Here is a 19060-nt window from a genome sequence, read left to right as displayed (position 1 = left end):
CCGGTCCCGCCGGGGCATGGAACTACAACTCCCAGCATGCCGCGCGGCCCCACGGCGCCCACACTCCTCTGCGCCTGCGCACCGTGTCGTCACTGCCGTGCGGCGAGCAACCCCCCGGAGGCAGGGGACACGCTCGGCCATTCCCGCCGGGCCGGACCCGGCTCCCTTGCCCCGTTCAGACCTCTCGGTACGCGGTTCCGGCCCCCACTTCCCGCCGCTCCCGGCGGTAGACCCCTGCCCCGCTCTCTTCAGCCGCCGTGCGTCGCGCCGGCGGGTGGGGGCGAACTGCAACTCCCGGCGTGCCGCGCGGCGCGCGGGGGCTGCCGGGAGGCGCGTCCCACGGTGCCCCGCGGCGGCGGCGGGGCCGGGCGGGCGGCGCGATGCGGCTGTCGGCGGCGGCCGCGATCTCGCACGGGCGCGTGCACCGGCGGCTGGGGCTGGGCCCGCGCTCGCGCCTCGACCTGCTGCGCAACCTGGTGACGGCGCTGGTGCGGCACGAGCGCATCGAGGCGCCCTGGGCCCGGGCCGACGAGATGCGGGGCTACGCCGAGCGGGTGAGCGACCGCCGGGCCTGGCCGGGGGCGGGCAGCGGGCACCCAGCCGCGCTGACGGCTCTGAGGAAGGAATTTTTTACAGTGAGGGTGGTGACACTGGCACGGGTTGCCCAGAGAGGTGGCCGATGCCCCATCCCTGGAGACATCCAGGGCCAGGCTGGACGGGGCTCTGAGCAACCTGAGCTGGTTGAAGATGTCCCTGCTTATGGCAGGGGGTTGGGCTGGATGACCTTTGAAGGTCCCTTCTGACCAAAACTGTTGTGTGATTCGACCCTGCAGCTCATCGAGTACGCCAAGCTGGGGGACACCAATGAGCGTGCCATGCGCATGGCGAATTTCTGGCTGACGGTAAGTACACCCCCGGTTCCCCCGCTGCCAAATCCCTTGTTGCCCCCTGGTGCTGGAGCTGACCGTGCTGCCCCGCAGGAGAAGGACCTCATCCACAAGCTGTTCAAGGTGCTGGCACCCCGGTTCCAGCCCCACCCGGGCAGCTACACCCGCCTGCTGCAGATCCCCAACCGGGATAGCTTTGACCGTGCCAAGATGGCAGTCATCGAGCTGAAGGGGAACCCGTTCCCACCACTCATCCGCCCGCAGCGCGACACCGAGAAGACACTGCTCAACCAGCTCCTGAAGGGCTACCGGGAAGACATGCAGCAAGCGGCAGCCCCACAGGCCCCAGAGGGCACTGCTGTCTAGGCAGCCCGCTCTGCCGTGACGGAGGCTCTGTGTGTGTGCAGGGACGGGCCTTGGTCTGAGCTGCCTGTGCGCCAGCCAGCTTGTTTCTGTCCAGCAGCACAGGGGTGGAAGGTGTCCCAGGAGGTCTGAAGGTTAATTACTAACCTTGAGTTGCCATGACATGGGCACAAGCTCAAGGCTTACTTGCTTTTTCCTGTGGTTTGAATAGAGACTCAGCAAGAGAAGGAAGTCAAGCTGGGAGCCCTAATGATTTGATATTGTCTGTGTAAATAAACTCGTTCAGAAAGGGAGTTTGCTTTTATTTGGATTAAGTTCCTGTGCTTGAGTTAGTAACTTACTTCAGAAAATACTGCGTTTGTTACAGCTTCTAATCCAACAGCCCTACTCTCTGGGGCAGTGTCTTCACTGTAACAGATCTACAGTGTTTTCTAGAATCGTAGAATGTCCTGATTTGGAAGGGACCCACAAGGATCGTCGAGTCCAACTCCTGTCCCTGCACAGGACAACCCCACAGTTCACACCATGTGTCTGAGGGCGTTGTCCTGTCTCTTCTTGAACACTGTCAGGCTTGAGGCCGTGACACCTCCCTGGGGAGCCTGTTCCAGTGTCCAGCACCCTCTGGGGGAAGAACCTTTTCCTAATGTCGAACCTAAACCTCCCCTGGCACATCTTCCTGCCATTCCCTTGGGTTCTGTCATTGGTCACTAAAGAGAAGAGTTTGGCGCCTGCCCCTCCTCCCTTCGTGAGGAAGCTGTAGACCACAATGGGGTCTCCCCTCAGTCTTCTCAAGGCTGAAAAAAACAACTGACTGCAGCTGCTCCTCATACGACTTCCCCTCCAAACCCTTCACTAACTTTGTAGCCCTCTTCTCGACACTTTCCAGTAGCTTAATATCTTTTTTATCCTGTGATGCCCAGAACTGCACACAGTGCTCCGGGTGACGCCACACCAGTGCAGAGCAGAGTGGGACTATCACCTCCCTGCCCAGCTGGCAATGCTGTGCTTTATGCACCCCAGGACACAGTTGGCCCTCTTGGCTGCCAGGGCACACTGTTGGCTCAGGTTCAACTTCCCATTGACCAGAAGCCCCGGATCCCTCTCCATGGAGCTGCTTTCCAGTATCTCATGCCCCAGTCTGTATGTACAGCCAGGCTTGCTGTGCCCTAGGTGCAAAGTCTGGCACTTGCACTTGTTGAACTTCATGCAGTTTGTGATTGCCCAGTTCCCAAATTTGTCCAGATCCCTCTGCAGGGCCTCTCTTGCCCTCAGGACTGTAAACAACCCCTCCCAGCTTTGTGCCATCAGCAAACTTACTAAGCAATCCCTCAAGTCCTGAGTCTAAGTCATTTATAAAGACATTGAAGAGTGCTGGCCCTAAGATGGTTCCCTGCAGAACCCGCTAGTCACTGGTCGCCAGCCCAACATAACCCCATTTACTAGAACCCTTTGAGCTCGCCCATCAGCCAATTGCTCACCAGCTGCACTGTGTGTCTATCCAGCTGTGTGATGGACACATTGTCCAGGAAGATACTGTGAGAGGCAGTATCAAAGGCTTTACTGAAATCCAAACAGATCACATGGACAGGCTTCCCTTGATCAGCTGGGTGGGTAACCTTGTCATAGAATGAAATTAAGTTTGTTAAGCAAGACTTTCCACTCATGAACCCGTGCTGGCTGGGACCAATGACTGCATTGTCATTCAGATGTTTTTAAATAACTCACAGAACAATCTTCTCCATGATTTTGCCAGGCATAGATGTGAGGTTGACAGGCCTGTAGTTGCCAGGGTCATGCCTGCCAGTGTGCAGCCTTTCAGGGCAGGAAATTCCATGAAAAGATCAAGTTGTTTTTGCTGCTCCAGAAGTGCTGAATGCAAATAGGATGTCAGGACTGAGATAAGTCTTAAAAGAGGCAGTACCAAAGGGACTTGTGTTAAGGAGGCAACATGGCAATGTGGGCATGAGTAATAGTTCTCTACTAAGAGCTTGGTAGACATCTCACCCTCTGCTGTAGGATAGCAAGACCCTATTAGAACAAGAAGGGACAGTAGCACAACTTTTTCAAAAAATGATAGAACTACTTGGAGATGTGAAACTTAAATAGTTGGCTTTGTCTTTGATTTCCAGTACAGCTAGTACTGCAAAGTCCTAGCTGTAGCTTCAGAGTGAAAAAAACAAAACCAAAGCAAAACACCAAACCTGTTGGACTCCTTCCTCCCTAGTTTCACAAAGTTAAATGAGTCATACTATGTAGTGAATTAGCTGTATGGAAATTAAAAAAAAAAAACAAAAACACAAACCCAACCAACTAAGCCACAACAAACACACACACACACATACAAAAAGGCAACCAAACAAAACAACAACAAAAAACAATGTTAACTTAAAATTTGGTAATTCTCTCTTCAGGACACTTACCTCACACAGTACCAATTCTGTTTTAATCATAGACTAACAGAATCATTTTGGTTGGAAAATACCTTTAAGATCATCAACTCCAACCATTAGCCTCACACTGCCAAGAGCATCACTAAACCATGTCCCTAAGCACCACATCTACACGTCATTTAAACCCTTCCAGATGTGATGACTCAACCACTTTCCTGGGCAGCCTTTTCCAGTGCCTGACAACCCTTTCTGGGAAGGAATTTTTCCTAATATCCAATCTAAACCTCCACTGGCACAGCTTGATGCCATTTCCTCTCATCACTTGTTTCTGGGGAGAAGAGACCAACACTCTCCATGCTACAACCTCCTTTCAGGGAGTTGTAGACAGTGATAAGGTCTCCCCTCAGCCTCCTGTTCTTCAGGCTAAACAGTCCCAGCTCGCTCAGGTGCTCCTCATCAGACTTGTGCTCCAGACCCCTCACCAGCTTCATTTCTCTTCTATGAACTCACTCCAGCACCTCAATGTCTTTCGTGTAGTGAGGGGCCCAACACTGAACACAGGATTCGAGGTGGGACCTCACCAGTGCCCAGTACAGGGGGAAGATCACTGCCCTGGTCCTGCTGGCCACACTATTCCTGACACAAGCCAGGATGCTGTTGGCCTTTTTGACCACCTGGGCACACTGCTGGCTCATGTTCGGCTGGCTGTAAATCAACACCCCCAGATCCCTGTCTGCCAGGCAGCTTTCCAGCCACTCTTCTCCGAGCCTGTAGCGCTGCCTGGGGTTGTTGTGATCCAAGTGCAGGATCCGGCCCTTGGCCTTGTTAACCTCATACAATTGGCCATACATCATACATCACACTGGATCATACAATGATCCAGTCGGTCCAGATCCCTCTGTAGAGCCTTCTTACCCTTGAGCAGATCAACACTCCCACCCAACTTGGCATGATCTGCAAACTTACTGAGGGTGAGCTTGATCCCCCCATCTAGATCATTGATAAAGATATTAAACAGAACTGGCCTCAATACTGAGCCCTGGGGAAGACCACCCGTGACAGGCTGCCAACTGGATTTGACTCCGTTCACCACAACTCTTTGGGCCCAGCCATCCAGCCACTTCTTCACCCAGCAAAGAGTACACCCATCCAGGCCGTGAGCTGCCAGTTTCTCCACAAGAATGCTGTGGGATATGGTGTAAAAGGCTCAAGTCGAGGTAGACACCATCCATAGCCTTTCCCTCGTCCACTAAGCAGGTCACCTTGTCTAGAAGGAGATCAGGTTGGTCAAGCAGGACTTGCCTTTCACAAACCCATGCTGACTGGACCCGATTGCCTGGTTGTCCCATACATGCTGTGTGGTAGCACTCAGGATGATCTGTTGCACAACCTTCCCTGGCACCAAAGTCAGGCTGACAGGCCTGTAATTCCCATGATTCTCCTTCTGGCCCTTCTTGTAGATGGGCACCACATTTGCCAACTTCTGGTCAACTGGGACCTCCCCAGTCAGCCAGGACTGCTGATAAATGATGGAAAGTAGCTTGGTCATCACCTCTGCCAGCTCCCTTAGTACCTTGGGTGGATCCCATCCAGCCCCATAGACTTATGAATGTATTCCAGTTAGAAAATAAAGAGACGTGGTACTATGTAAAGAAGAAGAAAAAACAATCAAACTACCAAAAAGTCAGTGTTCAGACAGACCTTTATCTTTTTGTTTCTAATGACCTTGAAATTGCCCTCTTTGGAGTTTACATAATATCTTGTTTAATCAGATGTTTTTCCCTCTGAAGAGATGAAGTAAACTGCTATTGCTGTAGAGCTTTCACGTTATTAAATGTTGATGTTAAGGCTTTAACATTAAATGCTCAAGAATACTACCTGATCTGTATTTCTTCTTAAACTGGTATTTCATCCTAGTAAACTGAACTCAAGTGCATTACCAGTGACTGATGACCCAGAACACTGACTGAAGCCCTCTGGAGATTTTCACTGTGCTTCAGCAGCAGAGGTGCTGCCCAAGGTTTTCACTGGAGCATTTCAAAGCAGTCAGGCTATGCATTCCTTGAAGGCCAAGGCAAGCGCTGTTTCACTTGCATAATCTCTTAGGATTCAGAATAGAAATGTGAATGCTGTTTGATAAGCACAAATTTATGTTATCTACCAGTTTATTTCAGATAATTCAGCAGATTAACTTTTCTGTGGGATTGATGAGAAAGTGAGAGGCAGGATTTTAAGCACATCCTTTGATCTGCCCACTGTCACTTTCTTAGCAGAGGAGGGACAATAACTGTCAAACTATTTTTGTAGAAAACTCAAGGATATGAATGGTCATTATATGTCAAGGGAAGAAGATGACTGTGGCCCTGTAGCACTAGCTGAAAATACAGTGCTATGACCGTATTACTCCAAAACATCTGTTTTGATCAATGGACCCAGAAGCAAGAACAGGTAGAGATATATGTGTACAAATAAATTTGGAAACGCTGGTTTATAAAGACAGTTGGGTACAATTATTTAATGAGGGAAAGCAAGTCAGGTTCACTTCTGCTTGTCCTTAAATTAATAATCTGAGGGAAAAAAGTGCGGAAAAGCAAGACGCTTCTAAGCTAAGTTTGGGAAAAGTCTTGATACAGATTTTTTTTATATATACGAATCCTTAGTGTGCATACCTATTTTTTGCAATATCTGTATTAAGATTAGGACATCTGACAAAGCATTCCTAATCTCATAAGCAGTGTGTAGTCCCTCTAAATGCAATTCTTCTACTATACGTCCTTGAACATTTCCTAAGATTGTGTAGGCTGCTACCAAGAGAGGCGGTTGTCCTGCCACTCAGGTGGGTCAGGCTTTCAGCTGCCTGTAGAGGAGAACAAAGGGGAAGTTCACTGTTAATACATGAAATCTTCTCTTGCTACTTTCTTGTATCCTGGCTGCCAGAGTCAAGTATTCTCTGTCAGCCTTAGAATCACTTAATACGCAGAAATACACAGGTCCATATGATAATCTTTATGTTTTGCCCCCTTCCTTCAGCCCCTTCCACCTCTGGAAAACAGATGCATACCTGACTGCAGCTGTGAGACTCTGATACCAGTCATCAATATCTTCTTGGTCGCTGGACATCAACAACAGTGTCTTGTGTGGAAAGCAGAGCTGAAAGGCAAACAGCATCTGGTCCACTCTGTGGCATTCCTTGTCAGGACAGCAACTCCAACAAAAGGAGAGCTGCCACCACTGAACTGAACTCAGCCCTGTGTGCTGCTTCCCACCATTTTTTTCCCAGATAGAAAAATTCAGCATTAGTACTGAGAGAAGCCAGAGGCTGGACAGTACAGAGCAAGTGACAGTCTTGTCCATTCCTTCCAGCCACAGATGAAAGCTCACTTGGACTTAATATGGTGTGTGGAAGTGGGCAATTAGAGTTCTCAGCAGCTTTTCATTCAGTTTTCTCCCGTATTCCAAGCTGCCTCTAGAGGTCATTCCACTACCACCATCTACAGATCACAAGCTTGCCGAAAGAGTCTTCCTGGTCATAGCTCACTAGGAATCAGCTAATGCAGCCCGCAGCTGCTGCAGCCTAGGAAAATCTGAACTTGAAACCCCTACCTAAGGCATCAGTCCAAGAAGAAAAAGGTTGCCCTAACTCAGACTAGTTCATTGCCTTTACTGTTGTCAACAGTCTCTTCATCTCTGTCCTGCTGCTGCTGAGGCAGCTAGAGACCTGCTTCACAAGTCTTACCCCACTGATGTGTCTGCCTGGCAGGAATGGGAAGACTTACACTGAGGAGCCCTCCCTGGCTCTTTGTGTGGCCAAACACTTTATCCACTACGCACTGGTGAAGCGGGTAGACAGCCTGGCACGCCAATTTTTTCGAGTTCAGCAGGTGCAGTGGGTGGCAGGGCTTTGTGGCAATAAAGAGATCAGAAAAAAGGAAGAACATCCTGTGCTTCAGTTCTTCTCCCTTTGAAGGCACCACCAGAAGCCAGCCTTCCCGGATATACCAGCGCCCTATGCATGCAAGGGAAATAGAGACAGTTGTCAGATCGTCATTGGCAACAAAATTGACATAATGAGGCAAACAGGAATACTGTGAGCCACTCTTGTAGGTTACCAGGCTCTACATCAGCTCCAGCCACTACCCTGTTCCCCTAAAAATGAGACTTACTCTGAAAATAAGCCCTAGCATGATTTTTCAGGATTTTTGAGGATGCTCGCAATATAAGCCTTACTCTAAAAATAAGCCCTAGTTACAGTTAATTTAAAAAGTCAATTTAAATAGTGTCCAGGTAGCTATACATGTAAAAGTAATACAAAAGTAAATAAGTAAACAAATACAAAAAGTAAAAAGTTTTGGAGCAAAAATTAATATAAGACCTTGTCTTAGTTTTGGGGAAACAGCCTAGAAGGCACTGAGTATCAACTGAGGCCAGCTCACCAGCACTGATAGTGCCCATGCAGAAGCAGTAATCAGCCCCAAACTTTTAGTATGTGAGGAGCAGGCTGAAGTTGTTATAAATCTACTGTGTTAATTAAGAGGATATTATGATATGCAAGTCTGTTTAAACAGACCAGAACAAATGTATGGTTTGAAAATGGTATACATAGCTTTAAATTAACATAAGCCTTCAGAAAATGCACCATGAACTATCTTAAACAGTGCCATTCAGTTGTCTGTCATTAGTGGTGAAATAGAAGTTAGCCCAAGCTTTGAACATTTATTATTTTCCCGTTTTGTTGGCTTGTGTGTTCCAGTTAAGAAAACCAAACACATTTCACAGTTCATCTAACAATATATGGACCTCCAGTAGTTAACAGACTACAGAATGCACATTACTGTTCTAATGATAAGACAGCAAAGGAGATATAAAACAACATATCAAAAGGAAGGTCTGAATAGGCCACCTTATCAACCTTCTCTTACAGAATAGGGTCCAGTGTTATCTACCCATGAAATTAATTGCAACAGAACAAACGGCACAGAAATCAGCAGGAAAAAATAAAAACAATTTGACAAATCTAGCTGTAAGCAGCAATTAAAAAATGGCACCTGCACAAAATGGAATAATTAAAGCAGTCCCTCTAACTAGAAGGATTATTGTACAAGATAGCCATCAACTCATGGGAATTATGAGGACACCTGCCAGTAAGTTTATTTATAAAAATTTAAAGCCATAGTAAGGTACTGCCATCTGGCCTGGTCTGGGAAACACCTGCCAGAGAATTTCAGCCACTGCTTTTCGTGCCCTAGCTTCTGGCTGAGCTAGTAAGTACATTTTAAAAACCACCACGATTTTGTTTTAATTATGGATTGTGTCTTACTTAGTAAGCTACATTCGCAAAACACAGAGGCAAGTGAATTCCTGCTTAGCTTACTCCACAGGAGCAACTCCTCTTATCTGAATAAAGAAATGAGAAAGAGAAGGGTGAGGTGCAGGAACCAGTCCAAGTTTAAAAAACAAATGGAAGGGAGGTGTCAGCAGCATGGGGCTGGACTGGAAACAGACTAAGCTGTGATCAGACTCCCTGGCATACCGTTTGAGCTGGACCGTGCTGGAAGTCTTGGGATACGGATCTGTGTTCAGGATTCTGTGGGGCATATGATTTAGGAAATTTTTTGAGGGCAAGGAAATATCCCTACGGAAGACAGAGATGACAGAACAGTGTGCTATGTTAGGGAAGTAGTTCTGGCTAAAATGGCATTTGCTGGGTATATGGAAGGCAACAAGAAAAGCAGGGTCTCTTGGAGCAGCTTGTCTCAGAGACACTGCCAAATGTGACATACCCAACCCCAAAGCTGCCCCTTTTCTCTGAATCTATAGCATTATGTTTCCTCACCTCCTCCCTCCTAGTAACAGGACACAGTCTTAACAGTTCTGCAAAAGCTCTCTTGTTTCTGGAAAGGTGGACCAAAACTAGCAAGACCCAGCTCTCTGTTACTTTTCTGCTTCTCACATCCAGTATTACCTATTTTCTCCAGGTAATGGAAAACATAACCATCACAATTCTCTGTCCTAGAAAATGGAAAGGTGTCTGTAGACCTACTACATGTCTCAGAATATTTGGAGATAAACAAAAAGGTGGACCCTACACTTTCAAACAATAGCCATCTCTGGTCTAGCTACACTATTGCTTGTTTGGGTTTTTTTTTGGGCATGGGGTTATCTTATTATTTCTGTCATGCGGGATAACCTATTTACTGTTTTACTCATGCACTACCCCAATGTGTCCAGGGACCCCCACACATGCTCATGCTCAGTATAAGCAGAGCACACCTGTGTTAGCTCCCTTTCAACTAACATCACCAAAAGGATTCTAAGGATGGGAAAGAGAATTGTAAATTAATCTGCCCCTTAACTTAGCATTTTCAAGAATTATAACCTCTGATAAATAACCTCCTTTTCTATCTGTGCTGGTTTGGGTGGGAAGGAGTTCATTTTCTTCATAGCAGCTGGTATGGGGCTATGTTTATGATTAGTGCCAAAAACAGCATTGATACTACAGGGATGTTTTAGTTACGGTTGAGTAGTGCTTACACAGTATTCTTTTCTGCTTCTCACACCACCCCACTAGCAAGTGGGTTGGGAGTACACAAGAAGCTGGGACGCAGCACAGCCAGGAGAGCTGACCCCAGCTGACCAAAGGGATATTCCACACCATATGATGTCACACTCAGCTTGGCAGAAGAAGGAGGGGGTGTTCAGAGTGATGGAGTTTGTTTTCCCAAGTAAGTGTTGTACATGATGGAGCCCAGCTTTCCTGGAGATGGCTCTAAACACTTGCCCGACAGTGGGAAGCAGTGAATGAATTCCTGATTTTGCTTTGTTTGCTTCTGTTTTATCTGTTACAGTGTTTGCATCTCAACCCATGAGTTTCCTTTTACCCTCCCGATTCTCTCCCCCATCCCACTGGGGGATATTTTTTTCACCCCAAAATCCAGATGTATGAATGACAACCACATTCACAAGTATCTGGAGGTGTGTCTTTGAGACCTTTATACACAGTGCCTTTAACACTCCTCTCGAGCTGTAGCACTGTTTCTAGGTGACCTCTGCAATAGCAGTGTTTAGTGAGGCCACAAGTGAAGCCTCAAGTGACCATTTCATAGTTGCCCAGACTGGACACATTTCTCATAGTATTCCATACGCATCTTGGAGTTTCTGGTCATGGAGAGCACCCAGTCACACAAGAGGTCCTAAAGAAACCTGTTATCCAATTAGAAGATCTTACATGTCAGTGACTGACTTTATATATCTCAGCTATCAACACAAATACTCTGATTTCTGGCACAGTTTAACCACGCAGATAAAAGAAGGTTCCTCATGTATAGGGTGTGAGCAGAAGTCTATGAAGCTTGTAGCTTAAGGTAAAACACAATACAGTCCTTGGGTCCTTGACACTCAGAAATCTACGGTTTCTGCAATGGAGCAGGGACAACACTGTTACCTATGCTGTTCCAATACTATTTATTGTCTGTCTTTCTTACCCAGGACATATACTCTTGACCTCCTTGGGTTCCCATGACTAACTTTCCAACTACATGTCATCAGCTCCTCCTATGTGAATGTCAAGCAATTAAGCTGCTCTTTATTCTTACTAAAACATTCTAAATTAAAAAAAAAAATAAATAAAAAGGTGCTCAAATTACTTACTAGTTGTATTCCTTCAACACCTATTTATGGAATCTGGGCCAGAGGGGAAAAATGCTTAACAAGAGTAGGGTTAGAGATGAAGGCAAGCATATCTCCAGTTATCTCAGTTTGGCAGGAGGAAAACAGAGCTGTCAGTAAGACCCACCTGGAGTCAACACCTGGATCTTCTGTCCTTTGAGCAGTTTCTGAACCCGAAGTAGCTGCAATGAGTTCTCTCTCTTACGAATGACATCTTGGACCCACCGAGATACCTCATAAACTGATTTTACGGCCTCTGAAATTAGATCAGCGTATTCTGAGGTTATCACAAATGAGTATGTATTACATCTTATCTATCTTGCTGTGAAAATGTAAGATGAAATTAGAAGGAAATGTTTTAAAACAGGTATCGACAACAGATTTATTCAGTAATTTCAGCAGGAGATTGGACTAGATGATCTCCAGAGGCCTCTCTCCAACCAACACTTCTGTGGTTCTCAAAAACTTTTATTTGCCAACAAAACATTAGAGGAATAATTTTCCGGATTTGGAAGCAAAACCAAGAAAAATGCCCCACAAGGGGTGCTAACTGCCAGTAAATATAGAACGAAGCACATAAATTATCCTAGAAAAATGAGGCACGTAACCAATAGAATCATAGTACAGTTTGGTTTGGAAGGAACCTGTAAAGATCATCTAGTTCAAATCCCCCTGCCATAGGGAGAAATATTTTTTACTAGATCAGATTGCTCAAAGCCCTGTCCACCCTGACCCTGAATACTTCAGGGATGGGGTATCCACAACTCTGGTCAACCTGTTCCAGTGTCTCAATACCCTCACCGTAAAAAAACAGAGCTGCCATTTCTCTGACCTAACCCCAAGGACACTTTCCCAGTCAGTCACTCTACATTTTTATTCTCAATGTGTTCTCAGGCACATCTTGATCAAGATGCTGATGGGAAATAGTTACGCATTAGAACCCCGGGGAAAATGAGATTTTTCTTCCTGTCAAAGTAGATGGAAGACAAGAATACAAACATTATTAGCAAGCAGGCTAACACTGATCAAAATACCAGCATCTACTGGCAGAATCATACTTGCAAGTTTCTGGCACTCAGCACCATCTGGGCTGGTGTTCTCCAGCAGGTCTCTGAGGAAATGCTTGTACCTAAGACAGAGAGAGAAGGTTTATTTCACAAAAAGACACCAGGAACAGAAATTGTCTCTTACTAATGACAGAATTATTAACAACACCCCACCAGGAGAGGGAATACTGACCCCTAAGTCTAACCAAGCAGCTTTTGGTCACAATTCTTCAACCACATTCATTTTATCTTCAAATTTATCAACTAAGTTAACCTAAGTATTTCATACATTTTTCAAGCCTTTGGCATTTTCTGCGGATCTGATAAAAGCAACCTCACATATTACTTAAGTTCATAAGACTCTCTTAGCTTTCACAGAAAAATGCCTTCAATAATAGACAAATTTCTCTTTGAACTATTTTTTTAAAATGTCTGAATGGTAGCATTCATACCATACATTTCCTGCCCACACAAGAAAGTAGAGGCATTTCCACAAGAGCTAGGAGCTGCCTTTTTCTTTTTTTGTCTCCAGTACTTTCCAGAAAGGTTTAGTTCTCTGCAAATGCATTATATCAATAAGGTCAAATTATTTTCAGTCTGAAAGGACAGAATAAATATCACATTGAGCAAATTCACGAAATGGCAGAAGTCATATGACTTGCAATGTATGTAACAGAGTTTTGGAGAAATTTGAACATGAAGCTGATTTATGAAAAAAATTAGGCCTTCTGTTAAACAGCCATCATTTTTCCAAACAGTTGGACAGCAACAAATATACTGTTACTTTACAAATTTAAATGAATGATCCAAAGAAGTACAGTAAAAAGAAAGTTTACATTTATATCTGCCAAGCTGATTAAAAAGGCTACATAAAGGCAGCCGAAAGACTGTGGTATGCTCACCCTGAGGTATTTTCAAAGAAATGAGGCTCTCAGTCTCCCAAATTTGCATTAGCATAGATAAGAACATGGTTGAAGAGCAGCTGCTTGACCTATAGCAGCAGCAGCCAGATTCCCAGCAAACTGCCTGTGTTCTGTTATTACACACCCACGCTCCGCAAGAAAGGGCAGCCCCTGAGCACAAGCAGCACTCGCGCAGTGCTCTTCAAAGGGGAGATGAAGCCTCAAGGGGGGAATGTGGCAATCCAGGCTGGATCTGTTCAGGCTCGGACAACTGCGGTAGGCACCAAACCTGAGGAAAGCATACAGCCCTGATAACCAGAGAGGGCAGAAGAGCTCCCCTGCCCTCATTAATCTCTCCAAAAGCAACCACGTACAAGAGAGGAGTCGCAATGCACCAGGTCAGCAAGCTGCACAAAAGCAGAGCGAGACCATCTCTGGCAGAGAACACCGCTTCTGCAGCAGTTCAGACAGCTTCCTGTTGTTCAGGGCCTAACTTCAGTACCCTACCGAGATAATGGAAAGCCTCCACTTCAGTTCTGCTGGAGAGCTAGATGAAAGGCTTAGAAGCCAGGGGTAAACACAGCTCCCTCTCTGCATCATTTGCCATCCACCTACATTGATTCTACCTTACAGGCACATCTTCAGGTCTGTTTCATTGCTGCCTATACGCTCTGATTTTGAGACACATTAAGCAAATTGACCTCCCATAGCACCCAAGACACTGTTATGTTCATTTTACCCCTCTCCTAGTAACACCTTGAAGATGCAGAATTGCTTACTTACTGGTGCAGCCTCTGCAGGGGCAAAGGAAGCAGATCCTCTAGTTTCCTCCCTTGAAACTGGGGTCGAGACTCCTGGAGTTTCTTAAAACGTTGGAATGACTTATTTTTCCTCAGTTGCTCCTGTGTGCAGCAGAAAAGGCATATAGCTTTGAGACTACAGAAAGAAACAGATGCTCTAATCTGCACCAAAGCTTGGAACTCTTAAAACTCTTAAACTTGGAGTTTAGGATTCCAGTCCTAAATGCAAGCATCAACAACTTCGTTCGTTGCCATGGGCAGGCAATTCCCTTTCTCCTGACCACCATTTTCCAGCAGGTAATGGAAGTGATATCTCCTCTTTATACATTCAGAGCAGTATAAAGCTAGTATACTCAGCAAATAGAAATAAAGAAAAAAAGGAAGGTTGACTCGGGAAAACAAGAAGTTCACCTGTGGCTTTTTGCCACTCAATTCAAGACAAAGCAATGCAGCCCGCTCATTCCCATCGCCTCAAGGCAAGTATCCAAAATGGCTTTTTCTTTTAGGAAATCAAAAGTGTGAAAATATGCATGCAAACAGAACAGAAGGGAAGCATCCCAGTACATCCTGCAGCTGGAAACAAGCACAGACAAAAACTGGAAGCTGGGTTTTTAAAATTCCAGATGCAGCTCTCAGAACTTCAAAATAAAAGTACATTATTCTGAAATTTTTTGGAAGACACGTTGTATTTGGAGAGGTAAGCAGGAAGGAATTTTTTTTATTCTACTATAGGAAAAAAAATGGGAAGAAAAAGGAAATCCCATTGTTAGGATACAATTCATGGTAGTGGGAATGACTAGGAGACCTGATAATTCTCCAGAAAGAGAGCACTGTAACAGTGTCCCCCCTGCAAACTTTCCAGACTTGACAGCCAAGGTGGAGTGGGAGTAAATACAGAACTCCGTTTGAAAAAGCTGTGCTTAGCATATGTATATACATACATAAACGCCTGAAATAAGCTTCAAAAATTTGAAGCTTTAAGTAAACAGAGAAGTTTTTGCCGTCCTGTCATGGCAGAAAGACTCAGAAAATAGTAGCAGCACAGAAAAAGGAAGAAAACTAATCACTCCAGAAACAGAAGAAAAAGGGAAGAACGCAGAAGGAAAGGGGGAAAGAACATGTAGAATAAAGGAGATATTTACCTTCAAGGTTTTGTTTGCCTGTTCCAAATTCTCAGCGTAGTGGCCATAAAGCTCCAAATTCTGACAGAAATTTTCCAGTCCTAGTGCTAAATTCCCTCTCTCCAGGTGAAGTGACAAAGCCCTGTGCACAAGGAGGAAATATAACTCATGAAGGGTACACTACTGATGGCATTTTCACAGCTCCCTCTGCTTCACTCCTATGCCAACCTCTCTCTGTCAGTCTCCATCTCACATGCACCTTCTGTGGCAAATACATGCCTGGTGGTCACAGACTTAGCTACAGAATACATCCCTTAAAAATACCACAGAGCAGACTTACTGGGTTTCAACCACTATCCAGAGAGCAACTGGGCACCTGGATATGTGGGTACAGATCAGCAGTTTCCTGGGTACACGTGCAAGTGCCACCAAGGTTAGCAGTGAACACCTGTTTTACAAGGTGTTAGCTGTATTTCCTGAAATCTTACTTTCTCATCAATATAGGGTCCTCCCCATATAATTACAGGAATCACAGTGTGTTCACTTACTGGCTGGCCGAATATATGGATTCCAGGGGTCCAAATATGGTTTCCAACACAGCAGGTTTCACCGTCCCTTTGGCCTTTAAAATTGTCACAAAGAACTAAATAGGAAAAAAAAGAGAGAATTTCAAACTGGTAAAATTCATGAGTCACTCAGATGTTATTCATGCCACACAGCACAGCAGAAGCAAGAAATTGCAGCCTGCACACTCTTTAGCTCCAAAGGATATCAAATATTGTGAAAGCCTACCTAAGATAGCTATCATCAGATGTAAGCCTTCTTAGTAACTGTGACCATAACTGTAAACATGTGGAACAGCACACATGTGGAACAGCACTACAGAACTGATAGAATCTATTTCAGTATTCCTAGATGCATCTGTTTTCCACCATCTTTGCCTTGTCTGAGCCCCTGCATTTTATGCATCTCGGGCATCTTAAGGTGAGTCCCTTATACAATCAAAACTTAAAGTTTTATGTCTGCGTACAGCCAAAGCCAAGGGACCAAAACCATGAGCTACCAGGTATTACAGGGGAGGTAAAGAAAAAGAAACACAAAAAAACCCCTTTCAGCCCTAGAAGTTGTCCCATGCAGTAGGGATGTATCAAAGTCTTGCTCTTAACCCTTCCCCATGACAATACAAATAAGTATGTGCTGCCTGAAAGTACCCACATATCAAAAGGGACCAAAATACTCACTGTGACCACCAAATCCAGCTGGTCAAGGTATTTGTCTTCAGTTTCCAGCAGCTCCTTGGCTGTCCGGCTGCGCTTTCTCTCCCAGCGAGCCCTCTGCTCTTCCACAGTGTTTGCTCCAGCCATAAACGGCGGGGATGAGTCACTCATGACAGCCTAAGAGCTGATATACAGAAAGGTGAGCGGTCATGAAGAGCCAAAAGAGAAGGACACATAACAAAACAATAACTTATGCCACAAGGTAGGATTCCGACATACAGACTCTACACTTTACTATGAAAGAAAGAAAGTCACTTGCCAGGAGCCGTTATTAACAGTTTCCTTCTGCATTCCTACCCACGGGTACAGGAACCCAGTGTTGGAAAGACCAGATCATGAAAGCAGCAGCTGTACATCGTGATGTCTCTATAAGCAAATCTCGAGCGTACAATCCCACTCACAAACCACTGCTTCCTGTGCTTTGCCCCATTCTTCGTGCAAAATTCTTAATAAACCCAGGGAAGTTAGTGGGTGGAAGAGATACTGTGGGTAGAAGTAGAAAACAGCCATAAGATTTGTCTCGGGGCAGGAGGGGTGGGGAGAGAGGAAGAGAGAGAAAGAGAGCACTCTTGTTTGTTTTCCCATGGGGGTTCACAAGAAGCAGGTGGTTTGCACTATCATTTTCTAGCAGTAGTTTGTGGTTTCAGAGATGAGAGACTGAGCAACTGCTGTGAATCACACTGTCCACTTATTAACGAGCTTCACTGCTGCTCTTCTCTTCTGCAAGAGCACCATTGTTTCATCACAGAGAAAAATGCTCCCTCTTTTGTCATCCTCTCTCAGAGAAAGGGGCACATGTCAGCAGAACACCGGTTAAATATTGCTCTGCATTTTGACCACATTTGCCATAGTTTGTCTAGAAGCTCAGCTAGTTCCACAAGAATTCCGGCTCCCACACAGACAAACTACACTAATATAGAAAGATATGTCACCATAGAGAAGGGAATTTGTCAAATACAGCCTCCCAGAGACATTTCAAATATCCAAATCAGTGTCTAAAACAGAAGTTTCACATCAAATGAGTACCAAGACTCATTTAATGAATTAGCAAAAGTACAGATAGCAGAGAGACATGTAGTATTTTATAGCAGCAGGAGCTTCTCCAGAGGTTTATCCTCATATTCGCTCAGGACATAACAAGCCTAGCCAAGGCCACATCTTTGTCAGACAGGACAGCCCTGGAACACCTCTGCAAGAGATTAGCATTAGTGTGCAGTTGCAAAGTATGCACTAATAATAGATTAAGATACTAAAATCACATGGAATCTTTAGCCAGTGTAGCTTGCAGTCGTGATTGTAATTTTGCAGCCCAATTTCTTCTAACAAATACTAAAAAAAAAAAAAAAACCACCAGGTTTGACCCTCTCCTGCTCACATAAAGGTGTACAAATGCTCCATAGAATCATTTTGGCTGGAAAAGACACTCAAGATCATCAGGTCCAATCGTAACCTAACACTGGCAACTAACCCATGTCCCTAAGAACCTCATCTTTGCATCTTTTAAACTCCTCCAGGGATGGTGGCTCCACCACTTCCCTGAGCAGCCTGTTCCAATGCCTGACAACCCTTTCTGTGAATAATTCTTTCCTAATATCCAACCTAAACCTCCCCAGGTGTAACTTGAGGCCATTTCCTCTCATCCTATCACTCGTTACTTGGGAGAAGGGACTGACCCCCATCTTGCTCCAACCTCCTTTCAGGCAGTTGCAGACAGTGATCAGGTCTCCCCTCAGCCTCCTGTTCTCCAGGCTGAACAGCCCCAGTTCCCTCAGCTGCTCCTCATCAGACTTGTGCTCCAAGTCACTTGTGCTTCCTACAGTAATTTAAAGTCCTTAGCCCCAGAGATACTCATATAGATACAGAGATACTCAAATTATTCCAAAATATATTACATTTAACTGTCTCAGGTCGGTAGGCAAGAGTTGTCTGCAGCCCACGAGTAGGATAGAAAATACTTCACCTAAAGATGACAGGAGTGCTCCGGCTTGGTTGTCTCTTCTCAGAACAAAACCCACAGAACACTTTCTGTATAGCCAGCCGTCTTATCATTCCCATTAGCAATATTCCCTGAAACGTTTCTAAATTTCCCATTTTGAAAATCCTCCAAAACCCTCCCTTTATCACCCCAGCACCGCCACTCCTGGTGTCTCAGAAGCGCTAATCACCTCCCGGGCCAGCTCCAAGGGCCGCACAGCTCCAGCGCCCGCGCTGCGAGTAGGCCGCGGGCGGCTCAGCCCCGGAGCGCCCGGGGCGGCTCTGCCCCGCTCCCCCTGCTCCCGCCCGCAGCGAGCCGGCTCAGCCCCGCAGCAGGGCGGCCTCACACCCGCGGGCGGCTCAGCGCTGCTCGGGGGCGCCCCCAGGGGCCACCAGGCCCCGGGCAGGACCTCCAGCAGCGCAGCCGCCCCACCCGCTTTCCTCGGGGCTCCGGGACGGCGCTCCCGAGCTGCGGGCTAAAGCGTCCCCCCACACCTCACAGCACCCACCAGGCCCACAGCGAGACCCGCCACCGGCCCCGCGTGGGGCCACGCCGCCCGTTACCTGCTGTCGCCGCCGCCGCCCCGCGTTCAAACGGCGGCCCCGCCCCGGCGGGCGGTCCCGGGGCGGAGCGG

At 46.2% G+C, this 19060-nt stretch overlaps 2 protein-coding genes across 3 annotated transcripts; one reads left to right on the top strand and one right to left on the bottom strand.

Annotated features, from left to right (window-relative positions):
- The first annotated feature begins 359 nt into the window (after nucleotides 1-359).
- Nucleotides 360-1538, top strand: MRPL17 (mitochondrial ribosomal protein L17). The gene is made up of 3 exons (XM_065656775.1): nucleotides 360-554; nucleotides 834-902; nucleotides 981-1538. The coding sequence occupies exons 1-3, from the start codon at nucleotides 381-383 to the stop codon at nucleotides 1251-1253; spliced, it is 516 nt and encodes a 171-aa protein (XP_065512847.1). The 5' UTR covers nucleotides 360-380; the 3' UTR covers nucleotides 1254-1538.
- Nucleotides 1539-5349: 3811 nt separating this feature from the next.
- On the bottom strand, nucleotides 5350-19044 carry ARHGEF39 (Rho guanine nucleotide exchange factor 39). 2 transcript variants are annotated; one of them, XM_065656691.1, is made up of 10 exons: nucleotides 18990-19044; nucleotides 16416-16575; nucleotides 15723-15817; nucleotides 15196-15316; nucleotides 14037-14155; nucleotides 12364-12434; nucleotides 11433-11561; nucleotides 7417-7646; nucleotides 6702-6790; nucleotides 5350-6497 (listed from the first exon to the last, which is right to left on the bottom strand). In XM_065656691.1, exons 2-10 carry the CDS (start codon nucleotides 16560-16562, stop codon nucleotides 6482-6484), a joined length of 1017 nt encoding a protein of 338 aa, XP_065512763.1. In that variant the 5' UTR covers nucleotides 16563-16575; nucleotides 18990-19044; the 3' UTR covers nucleotides 5350-6481. The 2 variants fall into 2 exon arrangements, with proteins under 2 accessions (XP_065512763.1, XP_065512762.1); XM_065656690.1 differs by having other exon boundaries at nucleotides 5350-6790.
- Between the last annotated feature and the right edge of the window lie 16 nt (nucleotides 19045-19060).

Source organism: Caloenas nicobarica, chromosome Z, assembly GCF_036013445.1.
Source record: "Caloenas nicobarica isolate bCalNic1 chromosome Z, bCalNic1.hap1, whole genome shotgun sequence".
Classification (NCBI taxonomy): domain Eukaryota; kingdom Metazoa; phylum Chordata; class Aves; order Columbiformes; family Columbidae; genus Caloenas; species Caloenas nicobarica.
The sequence above is the reverse complement of the archived record's forward strand: the minus strand, read 5'-3'. Positions and strand labels throughout refer to the sequence as shown.